Source organism: Pan troglodytes, chromosome 15 (assembly GCF_028858775.2).
Source record: "Pan troglodytes isolate AG18354 chromosome 15, NHGRI_mPanTro3-v2.0_pri, whole genome shotgun sequence".
Taxonomy (NCBI): Eukaryota; Metazoa; Chordata; class Mammalia; order Primates; family Hominidae; genus Pan; species Pan troglodytes.
In genome coordinates, this window is record NC_072413.2 from 74,332,371 (window position 1) to 74,358,274 (window position 25,904).

General features: G+C 49.2%; 1 protein-coding gene across 6 annotated transcripts in view; it reads left to right on the forward strand.

Moving 5' to 3' along the window:
• Nucleotides 1-25,904, forward strand: part of ESRRB (estrogen related receptor beta) — a 190,088-nt gene that overhangs the window by 64,250 nt on the left and 99,934 nt on the right. For 2 of the 6 annotated variants that reach the window (XM_024348812.3, XM_054666159.2), the window contains exon 1: nucleotides 1,044-1,186. The exons of 2 other annotated variants lie outside the window; for them this stretch is intronic. In XM_024348812.3, coding sequence (XP_024204580.1) covers nucleotides 1,137-1,186 — 50 coding nt within the window. In that variant the 5' untranslated portion in view covers nucleotides 1,044-1,136. Of the gene's footprint in view, nucleotides 1-1,043; nucleotides 1,187-24,657; nucleotides 25,033-25,904 lie in introns of those variants that run through there. 2 more of the 6 variants (XM_009428182.3, XM_063793017.1) reach the window with 2 other exon arrangements.

Here is a 25,904-nt window from a genome sequence, read left to right on the forward strand (position 1 = left end):
TTTTGGTACAGTGGCATCCCATAATATTCGGGTTCACTGAGGGAGCAGCGGACGGGGATGCAGGTGCGTTTGTAGCTGGGGATTCAGGTGTGTATTTCAAAGTGTGTACTTGTGCCTTGGAGTGGATGTGGCGGGTAAGTTGATCATTTTCACCACGATTGTATTTTCCTAAGCAGACAGGAATTTATTTGCTCATGTCTGTGTCCTGGGTACATTTCAGAGAGCTGCCAATGACTAGAGCATCACTTCATACATTGAGAGAACGTTTTATAGATGCGCACCCTGCATCTAGCCATATGAGAGTGGTGCAGAACTGACTGGCCCAGGTGATGAGAGCTGGGAAGGGAATCTGTTTCTCTCCTGCCTTCTTGCTGTGCCTCACCTGCTGGCCTGACCCTTTGCACTTTTGCGCACACAGCGCAGGGTTTGAGGCTGCCTCTTCTCTTTGGTGCGTGGGTGGAGAAATGTGACTCATTTTTAATTTGGAAAACAAATCCATTCCAGAAAGGCTGAGAGGTGAGTTTGCTAGACCTGCCAGTTAAAAGATGGGATAGGGGTGGCCGGGGGGTATGTAAGCAATAAATCTCCCCCTACCCCAGACCCACCTGGCGGTTGGACATTCCCCCCCACCCCCCCTTTAACTGCGAGAAGGCAGGCCTTAGGGCTCTAACACCCAGTACTCCTATTGCTCAGGAGGTGGGGACCTCGCGCTCTGAGCGTCTCATTCCATGAAGTCTCTCTGTCTCACCCCCCTCCCCCCGCCCCAGCTTGATTCTGTCACTTTAAGTCCAGCCCCTGAGAGATAGCCAATAGGAGCCAAACTATACATCAGTCTCCCAGCCTTAAAGCTACAGTAGGGTTAGTGGGCTCCAAGTCTCTTGTGCCCCAGCCTCCTCCACGGCTTCGCATCCCCTCTGCCCGCTCTCTCCGGAGCGTGCGGATGAGTGGAGCGCTGGGCTGTGCGCGCACGGCTCTCTGCCTCCCTCTCCCCCGCCGCGGCCGCCTCCTCCCACTCTGCGTTCTCGCGCTCACTGTGCCCTGCCCGGGCTCGCACCTTGCCCGTGCCCTTCACTCGCTCTTCCGCGTGATTTCCCCGCCGCCTTTCTCTACCAACTGGGAATGCTAAAACGGGACTGATGGACGTGTCCGAACTCTGCATCCCGGACCCCCTCGGCTACCACAACCAGTAGGTGCCCTGCTTCTCGGTCTGTCTGTCCTTCTGCCCGTCTGGCAGTCTCTGTCCTGGGGATCGCAGTTCCTTTTCTGCACATTCTTGTGTAAAAGTGGAAGGGACTTCGGGGGGGCACTTGGGGGACGAAGGAGGGGAAAAGCCGCACACTTCTGGGTTTCTTTCTAGGGCATAAACCCGCCTCTAACTTTTTCCCGCACCCCTTTTTACAAATCCACACTTTCAGGCAAGAGTGGCGCTTTCTCATGCACTTTCTCCCTTTCTTTCTCCTCTCTGATCTTGCTCCGGGGTGAGAAAATATTTGAGTTTTTGTGGAATGGAGCAAGAAGGGAGGCAGAAGCCCAGAACAGGTGCAGGGATGTGGTTGCAAGGATGTCCTGTCCTGTCAGAGAAAGCCTTTCCCGCGGGCGCTTTGTTTTATTATTTCCATCCTGGGGACCAAAAATGATCCCGGCAAGAGAGAGAAAATCGAACGTGCCGCGGCGGTTTGGAAACTGCAGGCGGCCAGTGCCGCTCTCGCCTCGCGGTCTCCGTGGGGCGCCCCGAGGGTGCGCACGTGGCGCGGCGGATCCAGGGCACCCGGGGGATGCGGGCCCGGCGCTGCGTCGTAGGCAAAGTTCGTTCTCGGCTTTGGGGGAGGCTGTGCCCAGCGGAACAGAAGGGCACGATTTCCCTGCTCCGAGGCGGCTTTGCGCTCGCGGTGCCAGAACCTGGGGTTATCTGAGCGGCGTGGGCGCGGGCGGCAGCCGGCGCCGCGAGAAGCGACTCTCAGAAACCGCGGGTCTCCAGCCCAGGGGCAGCGCGCCAAGAGCGCAGAGTGGGAAAGTGAACTGATCGCCCAAGCAGCGGGTGGTCAACCCGCGTGTCATGTCCGGGCTCTCGGGGATCCCACTCTATCCACCTACGGTTTCCCTCCCGACACCCTCCACGGTCGCCGCTCCACCTGCTCGGGTACCTGCCCGGGTCTCCCCTTGGGCGCTGCGCACCCCACGGCGCCCCCGGCGGGTGTCCCGGAGGCAGGTTGTGTGCGCGTGCAAAGTGGTCCCTTGGAAGGCTTAATAATAATAATACATAAAACTCTAGGTTCTTACGGACAGCTTTCCTGCTTAACTTTGTGCTCATCTTCCTCTTTTTTTTCTGACGCAAACTAAACTCTCCAAGTCAGCGTTTCTCCAGTTCCACCGTGCTTTCATTTGTGTACCACTCGCTCTCCCCCTCCCCCCAAGAACCACGACTACATCTCTAAAATAAATACTCTGGATCATGTGGGGTCCCAGGAAGTACCTAACCCCTCTCCTGGCTGCACGAAGCACCTCCACCACGGTGCACCCCGCTTGAGAGAGAGGGCAGCTGTCCACAGCATGGCTTGTGTTGTTGACCAGACTGTTCCTGCTTCTAGTTTGGGGATTTTCCCCACTCCACCCTGGGGCAGAGGGCCTTTTAGATGCCACCAGAATGTCGGCAGAAGGCGCTGGTCTGGGATAGGAATCCTTAATAATAATGGATTCCGATTTCCATCAGCTTGAAAAGTGGCTTTCATTCCTTTTAAAGGTTAGATTCTAGCTGGGGTGGGGATGGGGTGGGAGCACCTGAGGTTAGTGAGGCTGTGGACAGTATTTGGTGCTTGTGGAGGATTTCCTTACATAAAATGATCAAGTATGACAAATATTGGATATTTAAATTATTAAGGCTCCCTCTCTCCAGAGGTGACTTCTTTAGTTGAGCATGAAATACTTATGTATTTGTTCCTGGCTCAAGTCATAGTCAATAAATATGAAAATTTGTATGAAGGAAGTACATTCTTTGCTTATGCTTACCAGGAAAGCAAGGAGTGAGATGGAGGCTTTAACAGCTGGGTAATTCATCGAGTTGACGGCAGCCCTGACTGGAGTTTGAGGAGAAATATGGGCAAAAAGGCAATGTCAGGGAAGCAGCAGAAGGAAGTCAGGGAGCTGAGGTCCTGGGGGTCTGGGAAAGGTTTGAGATAGAAATCATTTATAAACTAAGCCTGACAGAGGTTTAGATCCCCAACCCTTTCCGTTTTTTGTTTTTTGTTTTTTGTATTTTTGCAAAGAATTAGCTTGTCCCTCCATGGGGCACAGGAAAAGCCAAAAATATACCTGCTGTCTCCACTGAGGAATTGAGCACCCCTGTGAGATGTCATTTCTCAAAGCCCAGGACCCACTGGGCAGCAGCCCAGGCATTGATGAGCTGGCCTCTTATACATATATGTGCTGCCTGGGGAGGGTCTGCGTGTGCTGTGGCGCAGAGGGGCATCATTTCAAGGACAAGCTTGTGGAGGTCTGGGGCTGGTGTCTGGGGAGACATCTTTCTGACCTCTACCCCACGGCTTTGTGACACAGCTTTAGAGCCATGGGTAGTAAAGTAACAGAGCGGGGGACTGGATTCTTTGGTTTGGTAGAAGGATAGTAGGACAAAGCCATTCATTATAGTGCTGGCATTTCCCAGGGAACATACAGTAAGTGGGTTCGTGTATGCTCTGCTCACAGTTTTGACCCCTGTGGATTGGCTGACATTCCCAGACTTGAGAAAACCCAAGGGCACAGGGACTAGAGTTGAGGGAGGAGGAACTCTCTGGTCCTCCCTTTTGCTTCTAACACATAGAGAGCATTTGTTAATGCTGTAGAATCATTCTCACTTTCCCAGGTGAGAAATGAACACACACAGAGAGAAACATACGTACCTTCCTACCTCGCTCTCCTTCATTTTCATTTTCCTGTAGCCAATCCTGTAGGTGACTCCATTACCCATTCTAATCAATATTTTATGTACATATATAATCACCCAGAGTGGGAGGCAGCGTGCTCGCCTGTGTGTGCCTGTGTACAAATGGGTCCATGACTGGACCAGCTGGAGACCCACGGCAAACAGTCCAGAGAGCAAGGGGGGCTATCTTCCCCACTGTCCGATGACCACTTTGCTGTTGTTAAAGAAATAAAGAACAAATTGTCCTGAAGGTAAAATATGTGGGTTCACACGTAGGAAAAATGCCACATGGTAATTCAGAGTCAGTGACCCGGAGAAAAACAAAGGGGGAAATTAATTTTTAATGGTACATTTAAAAATAAATCAGAGTGAGGACATTAGTCTCGGTTTTCCAAGGGAGGGGCTCTAGGAAATAAACCTTTATGTGCCTGTCAGCCTTCTGGAGGTGTGCGCTGCCATGGAAGAGGATGGGTGATAGGAGGTGGGAGGTGTTCAGGCCTGAAGGCGATGAACTGGGAGGAGACAGTAGGTCAACGCTGGAGGGCCCCGGTCCCGGGTAAGGCCCTTTCCAGCTCAGTGAGATCCTGACATCACTGGAAATTTCCTCTTGGAGTTTGTTACTTCCCCCAACCCTTTTCATTTTAGAAACAATCCTTTATTTTGCTGATAATGAGGACATATGAAAAAGATCTGTTCCAAAAAAAAAAAAAAAAAGCACAGAGAAACAACCTGGCCACAAAACAGGAACCTTTTTATTCTATTGATTTGGAGTAATCAATAAATATTCCATTTAGTCTGGGAGAGGAGGGGCAGAGGGGACTTTCGGGGAAAGCACTTCAAAGGAGGTGGCGGTGACAGAGATTTCATGTCACACCCTGCCTTCTCAGAGCACCCCTGGCCCTAGCTCGGGGGCCCTTATAACTTTGTCCTGCGTGTGCTCCATTCATATTCCTGATAACTGGACATTTTGCCAAGTGGTTTTTAAAGATAATCTAAACTCATTGAGAAAGTTTGTCCCCTTCCTCAGCCCTCTGCTGAATGCCTTGTTTCTTTTGAGCAAAGATCTGCCTACTTCTGATGGGCCGGAGGAAGGATGCGTGTGACAGAGAGACACTGAGGGAGCATGTACATTGGGGAGGGCGGTGGAGTTGGCCATGAATGCGTAGGATTCAGAAGGAGACAGAATTCGAAGACAGTAGACAAGCAAGAAACAGGATGCTTTTGGCCTGACTCTGCAGCGCCCTTCTCTAGAACTTGTCTCCCCAAGTCCTTTAAGCGACTTCTTAAAAATGATTAAAATTCTTTTTGGTTCCAAATTTAAGGGAAGAGATGGCAGATATTTAGACCATAATGTCCTCCTTCCAAGTAAAGCCCACACCACACCTTGATTGCCTCCATTCTGGTGTTCCCCAACACCTACTGGCCATCGTCAAGTCTCTGTCCATTTCTTTCTGAAGTGAGACCCTCGTAATGCTCTTCCTGCTGAGCAGGAGCTCTGCCCAGAATTAGCGAGGATGCCGCACAGCTCCCCTGGGAGCTTCTGTCGTAGAGTCTGGTGGCTCTTGACTGAATGTTACTGGGGTGGGGAGCCCCAGCTTGACTTGAATGCTCAACCTCTGGGGTCCTCCAGTGACACTACAGCCCCTAGAGGTGCTGCCAGTGCAGGGTCTAAGGAAGGACCCCAGGAAGCCAGGAGAGTACAAATTAAGAATGGGCTGGAACTAGCCAAATCTGGCCCGGAATCTTCCTGAACATCCTGCCTGTTTGCCCTTGAAGGCTTTTGCCGATTTCTAGAGATAAATCAAAGACCTTTTTAGCATGTATGCGCTGGTGACCCCTGATTGGTCTCTGTCTCTGGTGAGTTTCCCCTTCCTCAGCCCCAGCAGCCTTAGACCTCTGGGGACAGTCACAGACATGGTCTTCCCTCAGAGGAGGGGCCCATAGGCTTTGGGTGGCCCTGGTGTCCCCTGTCCCCTGGCATGGGTGGGGTGGGATTATATCCTTTTAGCCCCGTCAGCTGGTATGGCTTCGTCCCTGCGCGGGGAGGTTGTGGTGTTTATTATAATTGCAAATGTAATTAGCAGACCAGCTCTGGGGGACTGGGAGGCTCAACTTCTCTGCACATCACGGTGACCCCTGTAATGGCTGGCCCAGCAGATTAACCCTCACCGGGCCAGCCTGCCTCCTGCCACTGGTGAGGCTGCTGACCTTTTCTAATAATGGCAGGGCTGTCCTGGGACCAGACACCTTCCGTGGAGGGGTTGTCAGGGCAATGACTGGAGAGATCCGTAGTTGGGAGGATTTTTTCTTCCCCAGGGCACTGGGCTAGTGACCTTTGCCTCTTGAGACACTGTCACCCTGGGCAGCAGGCTGTGCTGGGCCATTTCTTCTCTCGTGTTCCTGGCCATACTGGAAGGATGTGACGGAAGGACTGTGAGTGCATGCTGGTCAGTTCTGTGGCTCTAAAGGGACTCATTGTGACTTCCATCTGGTGCTCCTGGGCTCAGCGGGCAGTAGCTTGTATTCACCCATCTCATCAGCTTCTTCTCAGAGCCAGCTTTGGGGAGGTGACTGTTCGCTGGCTCCTGGACTCTGAGCAGGTGTTCCACAGAGCTGGACTGCTTCGGGTAGGGAGGCTGGTCATAGGAGAGCACAGGCTCAATTTGTTTCTGAGAACAGAGACCTCCCCAGTTAACCATCCAACAAAAGGACACCAAAACACCAGACAAGTGGGGAACATGGAGCTGCACAGTCTTTTCCCTCCCTCCTATGAGTGTACTTGTATTTGCCTCTCTAGGGTGCCCTTCTGTACTGATCAGGATTAAAATCATCAAGGGTCCTAACAGGACCTTTCTTTATAAGTCATTGCTTAACAGAGTGTCAAGCCCTTCTGTGCTGCCAGTAAAGCCCCTGTTGTAGAGGATGTTTCTGAACCTTGAAACATCAAAAGCCGTGTCCACCCCTAAGAGAGTTTCCACCGTGGGAAACCTGTGTGTGCACATGTGTGAGTGTGTTCCGGTGGGTAGTCCCCTTTAAGATGGGGTGACAGTGGACAGGGGTCTCTGCTATTTAAACATGTTCCTGCTGACTGCTATACCCCTTGGCTGGGCTGAGGTCTGGCTGTGACCACATTCCAGCAGGGGCTGCCATGCCTTGGGATTGGTTCGTCCATGGTGCAAAGGGGACTGCAGGGGCACCTGCTAGGTGGCTGTCCCTCTGGTTTGCCCAGAGGATTTCAGTCTTAAGAGCCTCTCTGCAATTTTCTGGCCTGGGTAGGGCTGGGGCAGACCCCAGAGAGGGAGAGAAGGAAGTCCTGCCCTTCTCCAGGATAACAGATGGCCACACTCAGAGGAGCATTTGGGCCATTCTGTTCCAGGTTCCCGACTTCCCCTTCTCTCCCTGGAAATAGCCATTGACAGGTTGTGGCTTAAAGAGTCAACTGTTTTCTTAAATCAAGGAAAATCATACTGGTTAATCAGCCCATGGGATGTTCACTATGGAGTTGGACTAGGTGGAAAAAAATTATTGGCCAAATGTTTTAAATTCAGAATTGTCTGAGTTTGAGTTAAAATTGTATAAATCTAAAACAAAAGTTTTCCTGGGGCTCAGAGATAGAATTTTTTCATTTCATTTTGCTGTGCTTTTAAACCTATACACATTTTGGTCTGAAAGTTTCTTTTTTTAAAAAAAAAATGTCTTTCCTTTGTTCCTTAGGACTTTAAAATACTCTATTCAATATTGTCATTCAGCATCCCCGGGACTGAACCTTTTCAGGGAATGGTTTTCTGGAAAATTTTATTTTATTTCTCAATGTCATTTCATTCAGAGGTCAAAAGGCAGTTAAACAAACTCCAACAAGCCTTTGTTTTTATCTTCTGATTTCAAATGTGATCAATTTTTATTTAAAATCGTATCAGAGACCTCTCCTACCAATTATAGTGGCAGTCAGCCTCGTGCCTGACCATTGGTGTTTACCAAAATCCTGCATTTAAAACTGTACGAATGTGAAGTGTCAAATTGAATTCAATCTTTTCTATCAAGGAAACGATGAGTTAAAAAACCCCAAATACCAAATGTGGTTTTAACTTGGTTCTTTTATTTTTAATGGCTTGAATTGGCTTGAGTTCATAAATTAGTTTTTATGTTTTATTCTTTTTGTTAATTCATTTTGAAATTTTTATTGGTTTTTTTTTTGGCATTTTCATCTGGCTTATGCTTTAAAAATGATGCCTGATAAAGGGTTTTTGAGAATCATTGGCCTTTTGATGTGTTCTTGGTTTCTGAAGGGCAAAGAACAAGGAAATACAGGTGTAAGGAAATGCTATAGGAGAGGATGGAAGGGGTGAAGAAGCGTGATCTTTTAGATGAGATTTCTCTCGTGTTTTACAATTTAGCATTTTCTTTTGTCTTCATTTTTTCCCCTCTATTTTTATTCCAACTTGCTGTAGTTTGCCCTTGTCCTTTTGTCCCTCCTTGACTGTTTTGGAGGAAGGAGTGTAGGTGTGTGGTCTGCCTGTGTGTGAGTGTGTGTGTGTCTGTATGGCTGGCTGAGCTGTTCAGAGGTGCTGAGCATGATTAGTTGGGTAAAGTCCCAAAGCAGAATGCCTATAATTGGCCCCCCTGTTCTGATTCAGCCATCAATACCTTTATTCATGGTCGCTGGCTGGCTCATGTTTTGGTGAAAAAAACAAGAAGGGTGTAGACCTGCTGTTTACAGACAAATTTCGGGTGGTCTGTTTGTTATCTGAGGAGCGTGGTGATAGGGGCTGCAGGTATGGGTGAGGATATGAAGAAGCACTAAACTTTATGCAAAACCAATTTTTAAATCCCTCCCCTCATCTCACCGCCTATGCTTGGAACCCTAGTTTGGGATCTTGGTGATGCACAGTAAATGAGCTGTTGTATGCTTTTGTTTTTGTCTTCCTAATCGATCAGCAGAAAACATTTCCTTTTGATGGTGAAACAGGACTTCAGCATGCAGAGCGCAGTATTTATCCTCTTACTTTTAGCTTCACTCTTTGTCATTTGTCTCTTGGGTTTGTTGACATTGTCTACCTAAGCAGTCAAGCTAACAAGCTTTGGCAGAAAGAACACTGCTTTTACAGAAATAGTAGCAATTTTAATGTGATGGTTATAATAATTGTGATTACAGTAATCACAGCTTGTACCTTTTTCTTCCCAAAAAGCACAAAGCAATTCTCGTAACCATTTTTCTCATAGTAGCTGGATGAGGGTGGCCGTTTCTTGCTCCCAAACATAAATATCTTCATGCAAACATAAACATGCAAAGGCTGCAGGTTTGCGTGTCTGAATTCACCCAGGAGCAAAAACTGCCTGGTCTCTGAATACGAACAGGCAGGTAGAGGAGAATACGGTGTTAACCACCTGGCCCCCCTGAGAAAAGCTGGGTGCTTTGCCTTTGAACGAAGATGGGAGAAGTGTTTCTTGTAAGTGATGCTGTGCCAAGTTTGACCCCACTACCGCCGGCTTCTATGCCCCGTGCCATGCTCTGCCTCCCAGTTTCCCCTTGCTCCTTGGTTCCTCTGGCTGCATTCTCATGACAGGTTTGCAGACCAAAGGCACAGAGAGGACAAGGGGGGGTTATGACTTGGCGCATGTGAATATCTGGGAGAAGAACTGTGTGAAGAGAGAGGCAAAGTCATCTCTCCACCCTTGATCGCCTTCTTGGCCATTTGGCTTCTATGAGGCCGTTGTCCCTGCTCCTGAGTACCTCAACCTGCACTATGGAGGCGATTAGAGGGAGGTCATCAGGGAACTGACCTCTCTGAATTTCCGTGACCCTTCTTGGGATGCTTCATGGCGACTCCCAGACCTGAAGCCTGCTCACCTACAGACCATGCTCATCTGTGCGTTACTTTAGAATCCATCAATGCTTTTGTTATTTCCTCTCTCATTTCCTTTTTTGTATATGTATCGTGGAACGAAGAAGCAGCTCTGCTTCACCTAATATTCCAGGGTCCCATAGCTGTCTGTATTTTTTTTCCATCTCAATATTCTTACTCATGTTCTTACTCATAGTTTCTTTTCCTCAGGAAAAAAAAAAAAAACAACCAAACCTCAAAGCTTTGGATTATTAATTGATTATTAACTGATTTTACAAACAAAACATTCCACCCCCAAGGAATGCAAGCAAGACTCTGGCTGTGCTGCTCAGGTTGAGATCTGCTTTCCCCCTCAATCGGTGAGAAATTTTATATCTTCAATTCCCTTGTTGGACCCTGAGTAAAAAATTAATTCATGAATAATAAAAACCAATCAGTCTTGTTGAGTTTAAGAAGGATTAGGAGAAAGGGTGTTTTTTCTTACAGAGAACATTTGGAATCTGTGTGTCACTGTCACCGAGTGTTTGGGGGTGGCTTGAGCGAAGCCTTTATTCACGGCAAATGAGCTGTTGATTATCCTGAGTATAACACATCTTCCTCAGTTGTTAAGGCCAGCTTACTGCTGACTGTTACGGGGTTCCTACTCACTGCTCTCCCACCATCCCGTACTCCAAGCCAGTGATAATTCACTGAAATTAAGACAGTTTCCTGTGTAAGTGGCATATAACCAAATAGCAACCGACCTGGCCTTTGCATTATGAATAAGCCCATTTGCTGATGGGATGGAGTCCTTCTTGGTTTTCCTCCCCTTTCTTTCTCAGGAAATAATTGACCAGAAATTTACATGCTTTTCCCAGAACTACAGAAATTAGATGTGTAGATTCTCTTTTCAGTTTCCACTAATAGTATCTACCTCCCAGGGTTGTTTTGAAGATTTAGTCAGAGGACAAGCACCAGGCATATAGTAGGTGTGCATTAAATGTCCAGTGTTATTAATTTTTTGATGTTATCTTTGGGGCATTACTTTTTATTCCTTTGACATAATCTCACAATTATAGTCTTCCCTACAGTGAGACTGGGGTGCTTGAACTGACTACTTTGTTTAATGTGATCAATATGGCTTGCATGTCAATATATAACACAAGGGGATTAAAGAAGGAATTACAGTTTGGGATGGAGAGGATGAATAGGAAATTTTCCTCTGAACGAATCCCTATATTTTCGGTAGGGCTGTCCAGTAAAATACAGGATACCCAGTTAAATGTGAATTTTACATAAATGTGAGTATCTTTTTTTGTATAAGTAAATCCTATGCAATGCTTGTTAAATCTGGCAACCCTATCTACCCATGACTGTTTTTCTTAAAATAGTCTGATAAGAAACACATTGCCCTTATTTTTTTTCTGCTTTTGACCAAGCCCGAAAGATTAATTCTAGGTTCGGTTTTTTAATTTTTTTTTTTTTTTTTTTTTTTTTTTGCGACGGAGTCTCACTCTGTCACCCAGGCTGGAGTGCAGTGACACGATCTCGGCTCACTGTAACCTCTGCCTCCCGGGTTCAAGCGATTCTCCTGCCTCAGCCTCCTGAGTAGCTGGGACTACAGGTGTGTGCCACCACACCTGGCTACTAATTATTTTGTATTTTTAGTAGAGACGGGGTTTCACCATGTTGGCCAGGTTGGTCTCAAACTCCTGACTTCAGGTGATCTGCCTGCCTCTGCCTCCAAATGACCATCTTTAACATTTTACCAATATGAATGTGTTAGGCTGGCCGTGCCCTTAGATAAGGCAGTGGGTAAGTTCCATCGACCAGATATATTGATAGAGTTACAATTAAGTAAATAAATCTGCTGAATGAGGTCTCCTAACAGCACCCAGGGCTACTGAATTTTGCCTTAGGGAGGAACAGGGTAAGTCAAGTCTTTTTGGGAACCTGTCTGTGCCTGATGTTTCCCTGACAAACGGGTTGGGGTGCTGGACTGCCAGAACCTGAGACCCCAGAAACTGGAAGTTACCCTTGCCCCACCCTGGAGGCCAAAGCAGCAGCTCTCCCTACCTCCCCACATAAGGACAGGAGGCTGACCCTTGGGAGGGTCTCCCAGGAGGCTGAGGGGAAGCAGCCCAAATCAGTGTTAGGTGGTGGAGCAGGGAGGGTTAGGACTCCAAACCTGAAGCAGAGCTAGTTGAGAGCATGGATGAACCGGGGCTCGCCAACAGGGTACCAGCGGACCCCAGCTTCCCCTCATTCACCTCTCGGAACAGCACAGTCGCACAGCCTTGGTAAACACAACCATTGTTTTAAGCCTGATGCCCTCACAGCCCAGGGTACGGGGAATGGAAGAGCTCTAGAGCCCCCTACAGGCACTCACTGGCACTGCACCCCATGGGTGACAGTTCTGCAACAGAGCCTTCCCTTGGTGGGGTGTATGGAGAATCCCAGGGGGTGAGCCTTCAGAAGCTCAGGGGTGAGCTCAGGACCCTGGCTTTAGAAAGCAGCTCTGGTTTTCACCTTTCCCAGCCCTACTCCATGCAATTTAGCACTGCAGCTGCCTTGTAGTGTGGTATTCCTCCCAAGCCCCACCATGCATGCAGGCACACCTACACACCACACACTCACTGCCTCCGTGGCTTGCCTGACCTCCAGACGGGCTGGAAAGTGCTCTGGTCTGATTCAGTTTGAGGAATGCCCTCCAGCTGCTGAATATGCAGAAGCCGTGCAGCCAGCACCATTTTCAGAGCCAGATACTGGTGTTCAGATGCTCTTCTCCAAGCCACCTAATTCTCTGGGGAATCATTTTAGGATTTGATGTAAGAAAAGTGTCTGAGGGGGGATAGGAGAGCTAAATATAAAGTGTAAGGCCAGAGATGGGTGATTGTAATAGTAATAGTTGTAGTAATTGACATTTATTGAGCATTTACTGTGTGTCAGGCTTTGTCCTAAGAATATTTCATGTATGAAATCATCACTTCCTCACAACAGTCCTAGGAAGTAGGTATTATTATCATCCCCCATTTCACAGGTAAAGAAACTGAGGTACAGAGACGTTAAGTCATTTGCCCAAGGTCACACAGCTGACAAAGCTAGGATTTGCACAGAGGCAGTCTGGGTGTGTGCCTGCACTCCTCACCCCGATGTTATGTGTTTCTCATTGCATCTAGAATTTCAGCTTTCTTTCATTCTTTTTTTTTTTTTTTTTTTTTGAGATGGAGTCTCACTCTGTGGCCCAGGCTGGACTGCAGTGGCGCAATCTCGGCTCACTGCAAGCTCTGCCTCCCAGGTTCACGCCATTCTCCTGCCTCAGCCTCCCGAGTAGCTGGGACTATAGGCGCCTGCCACCATGCCTGGCTAATTTTTTGTATTTTTAGTAAAGAAGGGGCTTCACTATTCATCCTGTTAGCCAGGATGGTTCTGATCTCCTGACCTCGTGATCCATCTGCCTCAGCCTCCCAAAGTGCTGGGATTACAGGTGTGAGCCACTGCACCCGGCCTAGAATTTCAGCTTTCTAACTCCTGCCTTCAGAACACCTTGTGTGGATCTAACACTTGGGCAAAATTTAAGGTGGTGGTGGAGGGGGAAAAGACCAAGACCCATGTCTTGGTTCTGAAAAAAATAAGGTGGAAGAATTGCTGCACAGAGTCAGACCTCTCATCCCCCAGGTCAGCTTCCATCCTTGTCCTCGGCACAGGAGAAAGCTGTAGGAAGGAACTTTTGGTCTTCCTGACATCATCGTCCAAGGGCCCATGCCCAGCCTCTGGAGGCCACTTAGTGGTTTGACCCCCTCCATGCCTCTCCTGGAGTCTATCATAAACATATTTTGAAGCCAACTTCCCTCTTCTCAGCTTGCATTTTCTCCTGTTCCTTGCCTTCCCATCATTCTCTTATCGCCCATTCTCCAACAGCTCCCAAGTCTGAGTCTCAGTGCCCTACCTTGGTGCCCGTCTTGGATTCCCGCAGGCACCACACAGCAGCACATGCAAAATCAAAGACAGCATCACACTCTAAACCTGCTTCTCCTCATGTCTCTTTAGGCAGGGACCCCCCACCAAGCCAAGATATGGAGCGTATCTTCAGTTCTTCCCTCCTGCTCTTCATTGTTGAGTCCCCTCCTACATCTGGAAAACTTTTACCTATGTATACACCTCAGATCTAGTCATTCTTGTATTGCTTCCCCCAACCCTGGTCTGCTTGGCGAACTTCTATTTATCCTTTAAAACCCTGCTCAGGTATCCCCCTCTGTGTGGAGACATCCCTGACTTCTCCCTGGGGGAATTAGTCTTTCTCCTTGCAGCTGTTCTCTGTCTCATGCCCCTGACTGGGTTACAATCTGTTGGATTTGAATATTTGCTTATTTTTTCTCCTAGATCATGAGGTCCTAGAGTCCAAGGTCATCTCTGTGTCCCCAGTGACACAGAGTGGGTGTTTAATAAATGTTGGTTGAGCTAACCTGAGGGGATTGGAAGTAGTTAAAGGGGAGCCCTTGGGGGAAAAGAGGGAGAAAGAAGGGCCTGGGAAGAGGTAACCAGGAGAGCACTGGTTCTGCCACATCTTTTGCCCTGGTTGAGCCATGGAGGCAGCTCTGGCTTGGGGAGCATTATATCCTTCTGGGAGGCAATGCAGTGTTGGGGTTAAGAGGGAAAAGCCTAGCTCCAGACTAACTGAATTGAAATCCTGGTCCCAATGGTGTGCTGGAACCAGCTCAAACCAGCTCAGGAGAGCTCACTGTTAAATATTCAGCAGTTTTGTGGGCTGATGGTCAAACACAATCATTATTAAAAATTAAATGGTATAAACTTATAATTAAATACATTGTATTAAAAACAAAGGTAATAGATACCACTCCTCACTTCCTCATATCTTAGTACATTTCACTTTACGTTCTTGCCATCAATTTACACCTAATGTATGGTGGAAAAAACCATGCGATGCTGAGCTGCTGCCTGTCTCTTCCCAAGCCTGCATTCCATGATGACACACTGGTAGTTTGAGAACAGCCATGATGGGAGTATTTACACCACGGAAATTGGCAAATGCTACAGATCCGCCGTCCCCCAGCTGGCCGTTAAACATTTATTACCACACCACTGCACTGGCTCCGTCACATCCCAGCTCTGTGACCCCAGATAAATGACTCAATCTCTCTGTATCTCAGATTCCTCTTCTGCTGTGATCTTCCACGTTAGATTGCTGTAAAGATTAAAAGTTGATAAACATGGCTGAGTGTGGTGGCTCACGCCTGTAATCCCAGCACTTTGGGAGGCTGAGGTGGGCAGATCATTTGAGGTCAGCAGTTTGAGACCAGCCTGGCCAACATGGTGAAACCCCATCTCTATTAAAAATACAAAAGTTAGCCAGGCGTGGTGGTGGGCATCTGTAATCCCACCTCCTTGGGAGGCTGAGGCAGGAGGATCACTTGAACCCAGGAGGTGGAGATTGCAATGAGCCAAGATTGCGCCACTGCACTCCAGCCTGGAAAATAAAGCAAGACTCAGTCTCAAAAAAACAAAAACAAACAAACAAGAAAAGATAAATATAAGGTACTTATAGCAGAAACTAGTACACAGTAGGTGCTCAATAAATATTAGTTCTTTTTAGTATTTCTTCTCATTGCTCCAGTGATGCCCCTATCCAAATTCTACAGAAACAGATGACGTGCCAGGTAGAGGAATGTAAGTTTTATTTCTAGAGCATAAGGTTCATGTCCTTTCCCTACAGGACCCCTGTGTGTAGGGTTTAACTTGAGGAGCTAAGTGCGGGAAGTAAAAACCATGAATTTTCCAAGGGGAAAGGCGCTGATGGAGAGGTATGCTGAAGCCTCCAGGCCATGAGAGGATTGTGCCCCAGGCCCTTTGAGGAAATGAGGCCACAGCAGCACATGGTTGAACAGGTGAGGCAGGCACAGGTGAGGTCAGGAGAGGAATGAAGCAGATGCCAAGAACAGCCAAGCTGCAGCATGAAGGGAGGCTCTGTGTGTGGCTGCAGCGGGGCCCCAGGACCTTGCGAGGAGGCAGCTGCCCTCTCTGGAAATGCTGGGCTGTGCGGTCATGCCCATGAAGGCAAGGGCTCCTCTGGCTTTGAAAGTGGAGAAAATATTCCTGGCCAATCCCGAGTTGGATCACACAGTTGAGGTTACATTGGCTGCGTTGTGGTTTCTTGGGATGCTACAGGAAAGTGGGAAGGTAAGAAGATTTGGTCTGCAGCCTCCAGGACAGCAGAGGCCAGGAAAGAGCAAGAGTGCGTTTGGGCTTTTCTAGACTCCTCCGTGGCAGGTTTCCTGGGTCCCAGCCAACCCAGGCCCCTGGAATGAGGATTCACACTTAATCTCTCTGTTACCTGGAAATTGCTTCAGGTTCAGACCTTTGCCATCAGGAGGGGCAGTTCAGTGACTCAGATACACACAGTTCCCAGCCCAGCCCTTTTCCGATGGTAAGTGCACTACAAGCCCACAGACCCCTGGCAATGCGTACATCTGCGTGCTGTACAGGCCAGAAGCTGCAGCTCATTGCTGGGGTCTGCTTCTGTTCTTTGAATCCCTGGTCTGTAGACAAATGCCCTTTGGAGCGGCCTTGCCGAGGAGAAGGCAGCGTTGAGAGTGAAGCCCTTCCTTCCCGCCTCACTGTGGGAGTCTTTCACTTTACCCTGAGCTCCTCAAGGGCCCATCTGGCTCTGATTCGTCTGCAGCACAGGGTCACTCATGGAGGAGCCTTCAGTAAACGTGAGGTAGAAGTTTAGATACATTTTGAGAAAATTTGTGCTTTGGGGTGCACCACTAGTGGGTTACCTGTTCCGTTGTACAGGTTGTTCACTGTCCAAGAGTGCCTGGTTGAGGAGGTGGGTGGGGTCTGAACTTAGTTTTTCTAATTCACAACAAGCCACACATAGCTGGGGCATGGGAGTGAGTATCCAAGGGGTTGAGGGCCTAGAGGGGGCTGAGGAACCACCTCACCAGGCTCCAACTCATTCATTGGGAGCAACTTCCTGTCTAACCTGTGTCTGGATTCTCTGAAGAACTCTGTGTTTCTTTCTGCTGGCAACATCCCTGCAGCCTGCATTTAGAGCCGGATAGCTCTTCGAAGGCTTTCTGTTCTGCGTAACTGCAGTACTTAGCGGGTCCCCCATGGCTCTCAGCAGGCCCCGGGGCAGGGAGGGGCCTCCAGGCCCTGCCCTGGCTGCTGATATTTCAAGATGCCAGTGGAAACAGAGACACTGTGGCCCTGTGTTCCCAGAGTCGAGGTGCAGGGTGGTGTGTGGGTGTGAGTAAGCCAGCGGCCCTGGCAGGCAGGGGCATATCCGAGAAACAGTGTCACAGGGTTCCTGGGCTCTAAGGGCTTCTGTGAGTAGATTTTGGGGAGTGCTAGAATTTATCAACTTGGAGGGAAAGGAAGCTGCCGTTTTAGCATTTGATGCCTTTAATCTTCACAGTAATACCTAAGTAGGGAGTCCTGTCCCCCGTTTACAGAGGTCCAGAGGAGCTGAGTGACTGCCCAAGGTGGCGCAGTGGATCCACTTGAAGAGCCAGGATGCACGTCCAAGTCTGTCTGCCTGAAATAGCTCAGAATTCCAGGGGCCCAGAAAACCCACTGTTTCTATCACAGATCTCTGTCTTGCCAGGCCCACCGTCCTGATGTTTTCCCCAACACATTAATGTGGTCTCAGGCTGAACTACTCAGCTGACCCTGGGCTCAGGAAAGGGGAGCGCAGACCCTGAGACGGGCATGTGGCTCGGGGGCTGCCACCAGGGCCTCATCCCAGTATGGCTGTGGAGAGGGTCAGGACATCTGGAAGAGCCAGTGTTGGGATCTGTTCATGCTGTGCCGAGAGAAGTGCTTCCATTTGCCAAGAAAGAATGAGGAAGAGGGAAGGGCAGGCCCACCTCCTTGCTGCTCGCTGGGTCAGTAGCCCTGGGTGGCCACTGGCCTTCACAGAGAAGAGCCACTTGGGGGTGGTCCACATGTGTGAGCTGGAACCCAGGGCCTGTGGCCAGCCCTGGGAGGGCCTCTGTGCGGGCATGTGGGGCAGGGAGGCACTGGAGGCCAGTTTCCTGTGCAAAGCCTTTGGGGCATAGCGGATTTGGGGCATAGCAGAGAAGGAGGCCTGCTTTGGTCTGTAAGGTGCTGTAGCCAGGATCTAACACACCTGGGCTTGGGTTTGTGGGTTTATCTCCCTTGTGTATTCTTTGACCACCCAGCTCCATGCCTGGCCAGCAGAGTTCTCGCAGGAGACCCTGCAGGCTTGATGTGAGGCCATAGTTGGAAACCTGATGGGCCCTCCCTAGAGACCTATTGCCTGGAGAAGTGCTCCCTCCGTAGCTCCGGTAGACGCCCCTACGTGCAGTCTTGCCCACCACCTTGCTCTCAACGCTCCTCTCCATGCCCTGCAGCCTCCCAAGTCTTTCCTCTGTGCCAGCTATTTTTGCATGGCAACAATAGTAATAAAAATAGTTACATATGGTCAGGCAATGGATCTGTTTTTTGGTCTGTAAGTGTATTTTATGTTAAAAATTTTACATTTTATGACTTCAAGACTTTGCATGAAATACCTTTACTGCAAAGAAAAAAAACATTACCTGGGATCAGAGCAGTCACAGAACACAGAGGCCCCTGGCAGTCAGGAGAGAGGTCCCCTGGTCGGTGCCCAGGTGGAGAGTGTAGCCAGGTGCCGGCAACTGCAAGTGTTTCCAAGCAGGTGCCCATGTCCAGCAGATGCCTGCAAGACTTGAATCAGAGGCACTGTTATGAGGGCGGAAGGACCTGGGGTCCCCAGGCTGGCCGAGGCAAGGGACTCCACGGCTGCTGTCTTCTCAGTAACAACACCTTGGATTCTTTTTTTTGAGACAGAGTCTCGTTCTGTCACCCAGGCTGGAGTGCAGTGGCACGAGCTCAGCACACTGCAACCTTCGCCTCCCAGGTTCAAGTGAATCTCCTGCCTCAGCCTCCCAAGTAGCTGGGATTACAGGCATGCACCAACATGCCTGGCTAATTTTTTTTTTTTTTTTTTTTTGTATTTTTTGGTATTTTTAGTAGAGTTTCACCATACTGGCCAGGCTGGTCTGACCTCAGGTGATCTACCCTCCTCAGCCTCCCAAAATGCTAGTATTACAGGCGTGAGCCACCGTGCCCAGCCTAGAACACTTTGGATTCTAATTTTAGTACTTCCAGCTCCTGGCCATGTGGATGAGATCAGAGATTGTGCCCGTGTCAGGTAGACTTGGCCACTCCAGACAAAACCAGCTTCTCTTTGATGCTGGGCTCTTTTCTTTTCCCCCATCCTTCTTTCTTTCTAGCCCTGTTTCCCTGCCTCTGTCGTTCTAGGCCAGTTTCCCTCTATTTTTCTCTTTGCTGATGCTCACGACAATAGTAATATTTGCTAACATCTTCTGACTGCCCACTATGAGCCAGGCGCTGTGCAAAGTGCATCTTGTGGCTACTCATATTTTTTGCCTCCTTCCCTCTTTCTGGGCCTTTTGTACTGAAGATTCACCTGGTATCCCTTGAGCACCTCATGTGGCTGGTACTCTCCTCCCCAAAGAGGATGCAGCCTTGTGGGGGCTGGGAGGGAGCCTCATTAGCTCCAGCGCCCTCATTTTACAGAAGAGAAAACTGAGGGCTTGAGCTGATGAGGGCCTTGGCTACAGTTCTGCAGCTTGGGTGCAGAAGGAAAGCCAGGGCTTGGCCTCTTGACCTTTACCCAGAGCTGTCTTGCATCTTGTGGATGCAAATTGTTTGCTGTCAGCTGCGTTGAGGGTCTCTTTGACCTTGGGGTTCTGAGTACCTAAATGGTGAGCCTTGGGCCAGGCAGTGCAGATCACTGATGTCACTGTGCCAGTGTCACTGCATACCCAACTCAGGCTGGGCAGGGCGAGGAGACTGCAGGAGCCACACAGAGCCAGAGGAGGGCTGGATGGACTGACACGAACCATTCCCATGTAAGAAAATTAAAAGATAAAAATAATTTTGATAGAGGGAAACTGGTAGGAGGGAAGATGAGCTGGCCGTCTGGGCGAGGTGGCCTCCTTCACAGGTTTTGCTGCCATCATCTCCCTATGTGGGCCCACTTCTCTCCCCGGGCCATCCCTGTAGGCTGTTCTTTGCCCTTGGTGACCTCAGTAGGAGCTCTCTGTTTCCGACAGTCAGCCCCTCGCCCAGTGGGAGGAGGAGATGGAGAGGTAAGAGCTACCTGAGAATTAAGCCATGTGCACTATCTGGCTCATGCTGGTCTTCCCGGGGCCTCATTCCATGGCTGGTATAGAAATATGAATGCATCATCCCGCTGTCAGGCAGCATCCCAGCTACTCCAGCCTGTGTCCAAGGTCAGTACCTAACTGGCCATCCCTGCTCCGAGGTCAGTTGAGGGTCTGGCAATATTACCATGGATCTGAACACCACTGGCTCCCCGGGGGCTGCAGCGGGGCGTGTGGAGGAAGGAGTCCCTCCGGACTCACGGCCCACACTAGAAGAACATAAAGGAATAGACAGCCCCTGTGTGGTGCAGCACAGCAAGCAGGACCTTTGATGTCAGACAGGTATGAATTCAGCTGACAACTCAACTCTCCCTTGGTGTGTACCCTGGGGCAAGTCACCTAACCTCCCTGTGCACGCTGGCCTCATCTGAAAAGTGGGAATAAGAATCCTTCTCTTACAGGGTTGCAGAAGAATTTAATAAAATAATGCTTGCAAAATGCTTTTATGCAGGGTACTGTCAGCCTCACAAAGCCAGAGATGCCCCAAGCATTCTCTGTAAACACGGCTATGACCATTCAAAAGAAAATTATAAATTCATTTTAAAGTATTACTTAATTAGGAGTTATTATATATTTTTCCACCTAATAAAGACTAAAAGTACCAAGTTTATGATACTTGGTACTTGGGGTGAGGGGCAGGGTTGAGAAATGCTTTGGCATTAAAAAGAGGCCTTCAGCCGGGCATGGTGGCTGACGCCTGTAATCTCAGCACTTTGGGAAGCTGAGGCAAGTGGACCACAAAGCCAAGAGTTCGATACAATTCTGGCCAACATGGTGAAAGCCCGTCTTTACTAAAAATACAAAAACTAGCTGGGCATGGTGGTGCGTGCCTGTAGTCCCAGCTACTCGGGAGGCTGAGGCAGGAGAATCGCTTGAACCCAGGAGGCGGAGGTTGCAGTGAACCGAGATCACGCCACTGCACTCCAACCTGGTGACAGAGTGAGACTCCGTATCAAAAAAAAAAGACCAAAAAACAAAACAAAACAAAAAACAAAAAAACAGCCTTCACAGGTTCATGTGGACTGAGATGAGAATACAGGCAACATAGAGTTGAGTAAAAATAAAAATCAAGTAGCTGGACAGTGGATAGAGTAAAATCACATGTATGGCTTTTTAAGCTCTAAATGCTGGGTATATGCTTTTGAAACTTGGGGAAAGAGATATAAAAAAAAACCATCCTTTGAGTTAGCTGTAGGGAATGGGCTTAAGAATCCTGGTATTGGGAGAGATTTTTACCTTTAACTTTGACTCTTTTGATTGTATGTACATATTCTATAATGAAAACAATTTTAATGTGTAAGTTAAGGGAACCAAGTGTGAGCAAACAAGCCAGCAAACTAATAAACCTTCCTAAGAAAAACATTGAAATACAAAGGATCCTTATGAAAACTTGGAAGTCAGCTCTCTGGACACACAGTCCTCTAGAAACCAGGTTCTGTCCCTGCTCCAGGTCCCTGCCCACCTGCTCCCCTGGTCCCCTGCAGTGCACATGCTACCAAGCCTGTGCCTCTGCCTGCAGCAGGACAAACCCAGACAGAGGCTTAGCCTGGAGGCTCAACTCCCAGAGCCAGCGCTGGCGGTAGATGCAGCAGCCAGGCTCGGCCTGGGTTGGCAAGGGTTGGCCTCACCACTAGATTCTCTCTCCACTTCACGCCTCATGGAGCCAGGCCGAGGGAGTCGCTGGAGGATCGTGACTGCCCGAGTGGGTGGTTGCTCACCTGCCCAGGAAGCCATTAATCTTGTGTCTCTGCGGCCTCTCCTCCCACGCCAGCCGCCCGGGCACGGACTGACTCGGGAAAGGACATGAAAGGGGCCCTGGGCTTCACTCCATGGTGGACCATGACCCTGGAAAATACCATCTGGCTTTTCTATGTGTCTTCTGACACCAATTCCCCTGGTCAGGACACATCAAAGAGAGTGAGTCTGGTGACATTTCTCATTGTTATTCCTTTGGCAGGGCCTTCGGATTCAGGTCACAGATAGACTCGCACCTCCAGAGGCTGCCTGTGGGGCCTGAGCCCCCCATCTTACAGATGCCTCAGGAGGGGCTTGTAGAGGTGACCCAGGACCCCCTAGCGGCCAAGACCCCAGTCAACGGCACCCAGCAGGCCAGTCCCCCAGGGCCAGTCTGGGCAGCAGAACCTCCTGGAGTGACCACTCTGACTTTCGTTCTCTGTCCTCTGATGCTACCCACGCAAAACAGCCAAAGCGCCAGGTACCCCATCCAGGGTGTCAGTAATGTGTGGAGTTTGACCTGACCCTGGGAATCCCAGCTTCAGTCACAGAGTCATATTTTCTTTACGGAGGCTGGGCTTGCTGGCTTTAAAGTAATTCCAAAATAGATTTATTGGACAAAATTTGGGCAAAAATTGGGACAAAATAATTTGGGGCAGGCCAGGCATGGTGGCTCATGCTTCTAATCCCAGCACTTTGGGAGGCCAAGGCAGGAGGATTGTTTGAGACCAGGAGTTCGAGACCAGCCTGGGCAATGTAGCAAGACCTTGTCTCTATTTTTCAAAAAGAATAAAACATGTAAAAGAATAATAACTTGGGGCAAAAAGGGGGCTTCTGAATAACCGCGAGGTTTGATACTCAGAAATGCACTACCTCCTGAGCAGAAAGTCGCCTGTGGCAGGAGGTATGTGCATGCAAAGTTGACCTTTTTGGAAGGTTATAGAAGATACAACAGCAGCCAGGGGCTTGCACTTTCTGTTGCACACTTTCCCCTTTTGAATAAACCCCTTTGTTTCATATCAGTGGGGAACAGAGGATGGGCACGTGCAGGGCCTCATTGGATATCCTCTCACTTTTTTATGTCTAGCTGTTTAAACATGGGGCCTCCTATGCCAGCTTGTGCTTTGTTGGAAAATTGGTTCAATAGCCCTGCTAGCTGGCACGCATTGAAGTATTTCCTATATGCCAGGCACAGTGTATCGTGCATTACCCAGTTAGTACTTTTGAATCTCACAACTGTCCTGCAAAGTAGGCACTTGCATTTTCCTCATATTCCAGATGAGGAAATAGGAGCTCAGAGAGGTTGAGTAGCACCCCCAAAGTCACAGATCTAACACAAGGCAAAGCTGGCATTTAAACATAGACCCACCTCCAAAGTCCACTGTGCTGGACACATCTGCAGAAGACAAATAGTTCCCCCATATTTCAATCTCTCTCTCTGTTGGAAACTGAGTCCGCTTTTTGTTATTGCTTCCCCCATCAGAGTTCAAAGGCAGCCAGGAAATGGGGTGGTCTCTGCTTTGCTGCTTACCACCTTGTCACCTTTCATTTGTATTTCCCTAGAGTAGGGAGGCAGTGCCCTTTCTTGGCAGGGTGCAGTGGGTGGAAGGAGGGTAGGGCTGTGGGGGAAGGGGTCAGAAGAGAGGATTGCCTCTCTCTAGGTAGTCAAGGGGGCATACGTATGGGGTAAGAGGCTGGTTGGCATTGGGCATTGCATTCAGGGTCAACCATTCCAGTTCCCAGATATACATGCTGATAGAATCCTTGTGACAACCCTGTGAGGTAGAAGCTCTTCTGCTCCTCCTTTTACAAGTGTTGAAACTGAGGCTGTGTGCCTTGCTCAGGTTGCTGAGCTAGCACACGGTGGAGTCTGACTCCAGCCTAGGTCTGCCTGCCTCCTAAGTCCCAACTCACCACCACCATCCTGCATTTGATTTGGTTCAGCCTCTCGGTCTGTTGAGGGGACTGTAGGAGGTGACAGAAAGGATGCATTTGCATAGGTGGGTTAGGGATTTTTTTAATCCTCATTTTCCTGATGGAGACCGTGAGACCCAAGTGTCTTGCTGAACTCAGTACGTTGGGGACTGAAATTACCACCTGTCCCCTGGCTGCAGCCTGCCTTTTTTGCAGATGGGTCCAAACAGCAGATGTGGATGGTCTGGGAGGGAAGGTTCCTGTGGCTGTGTGAAGAGGGAGACTGGGGTGGCTTCCTGGCCAGCCGTGTGTTTTAACCAGCGCGTATATATCTTTATTTAAAGGAGTCCTATGCTTTTGACAATCCATCAGGAAGCTCCCTGTGACGGAGTCCAAGGGGTTCCCTGGTATTGCTCTGTGATCTTTAGACAAGCCACTTAGCCTCTGAACCTCTATGTTCTCATCTGCCTGATGAGGATAAGAGAATCCCAACTCCCTGGGTCAATGCTAGGCTAGGTGAAATCTAGCAGCCAACACAGGTTGGATGTGCACTCCAGGAGGCTTCCTAGCAATGTCCCCGCCGCTCATTCCTCCTCATTATGCCCTCAGAGCCCACATCATCCCCTTTGAATATGCTCGCTGATGGCAAGTCTCCTTCCATTCCGGGTGGATTTAATGTTGAATACAGCCAAGGTCATTTGGAGGCAAGTCTAGGGAATTAGCTGGGTGACAGAGCTGAGCAAAGAGATTTTTGATTACAAAGAACGTGAGGATGTGACTCTATTTCTCAGATAATCTGGCCTGAAAGGCAGCTCCCAAGAGGAACTCCAAAAATGGTTTGACGAAAGCCAGCATCACTGGGAACTGGGAAGAGATGCCCAGGGTGACCATGAGGAAGGGGACAGCGCTCACTAGGGTGTATAAATACCAGTTGGTCACAATGGGTCTCCTGACTTCACAGTCACACCCTGCTGCTCCTGACCAGATGCTGCCGTTTCAAGGAGCAAACTCGGTGGGAGGTCACATAGGTGTCCAGTGGAACTGGGGTAATTGTGGCCGTCTCAGGTCAGGCTCAGTCCCTGATCTATGCGGAATAAATAATGGCCCAGCAAGATGCCTATACCTTTCTCATCTTACCAGCCAAACCTGCAAATTACCCAACAGAACCCACGCTGCTTTGGCTGGGAGGGCCGAATGAGCCAGAGCTTGCAAGAGTCTAGCTGGGGGCAGAAGGGAGGAAGGATACACACCCCTCCTGCTCCTGGTACCTCATCTGCTCTTGAGAATTAGCCTGGCAGCGGGAGCCCTTCAACTGGGTACTTCGTGTACTGCCGTCCTTTGACATTTTCCTTCTGGGAAAACTTCTAGAGAAGCCATTCTGGGAAAGGTAGAGATTTAGAAGTTTTGAATAAGAAAATAGCAAGCTGAGAACATTATCTGGGGAGAAAGAGCACAGGGCAGAGAACTCTGAATAGTGGCAGATGGACTTCAATCTGAAGACTGTTGCAGATTTGAACAAAATGAGGGAAATCACAAGAGCCGGGAGCCTTCCAAAAGGAACCGCTTCCGTTGAAGTCTGTCCCTGATTCTCAGGTTAGGGTCTTCCTCATTTGGGATGTGAAAATGGTTTTTCTTTTATAATGTGATGCTTGTACTAGGTTGCCTTTTCCCACGTTTTATGTTCTCACTTGACAAATAGCGTCAACCTTGTATTGGTCCCAGTTTGGGTGGTAGTGAACGGGAGTGGGAATTATCTTGTGTGGTTGGAAGATGGGAACCACTGGCCTAGAACCCAGAAACTGGAAACTAGCTGTCCTCAAGCTGGGCCTTAAGTCTCTGTAGGGAACCTGGGGACAGAAAGTGAAGACACACGAACAACTGTTTATATCCGTCATCCTCCAACGGGCAGGCTCCTATGGGTGGGGCTCCATTCAGCCCAGGAATTCTCCTCTTCCCGTTGGTGCTCTGCTCTTCTGCTCTGTGCAGAGGGCAGCTGGTTCTAAGGTCCAGAGATATAAGATTTCTTCTCTGGTTTAAGCAGCACCGAGAGCATGGTCCTCTCGCTCTTCCTGATTGTGCTCTGAGCTCTGGCCTCTTGCAGGGAGTTGCCAGACACATGTGTGAGAAGAAGGGCTCCTTTTACCGTTATACTCTGGGTGTGATCACAGCTCCGGCCCAGGCCACTACTGAGCCCTACACTGTCCAATATTCACATGGGAGGGTTGAGAGGAGAAAAGGCACTAAACATCCTGTGTCATA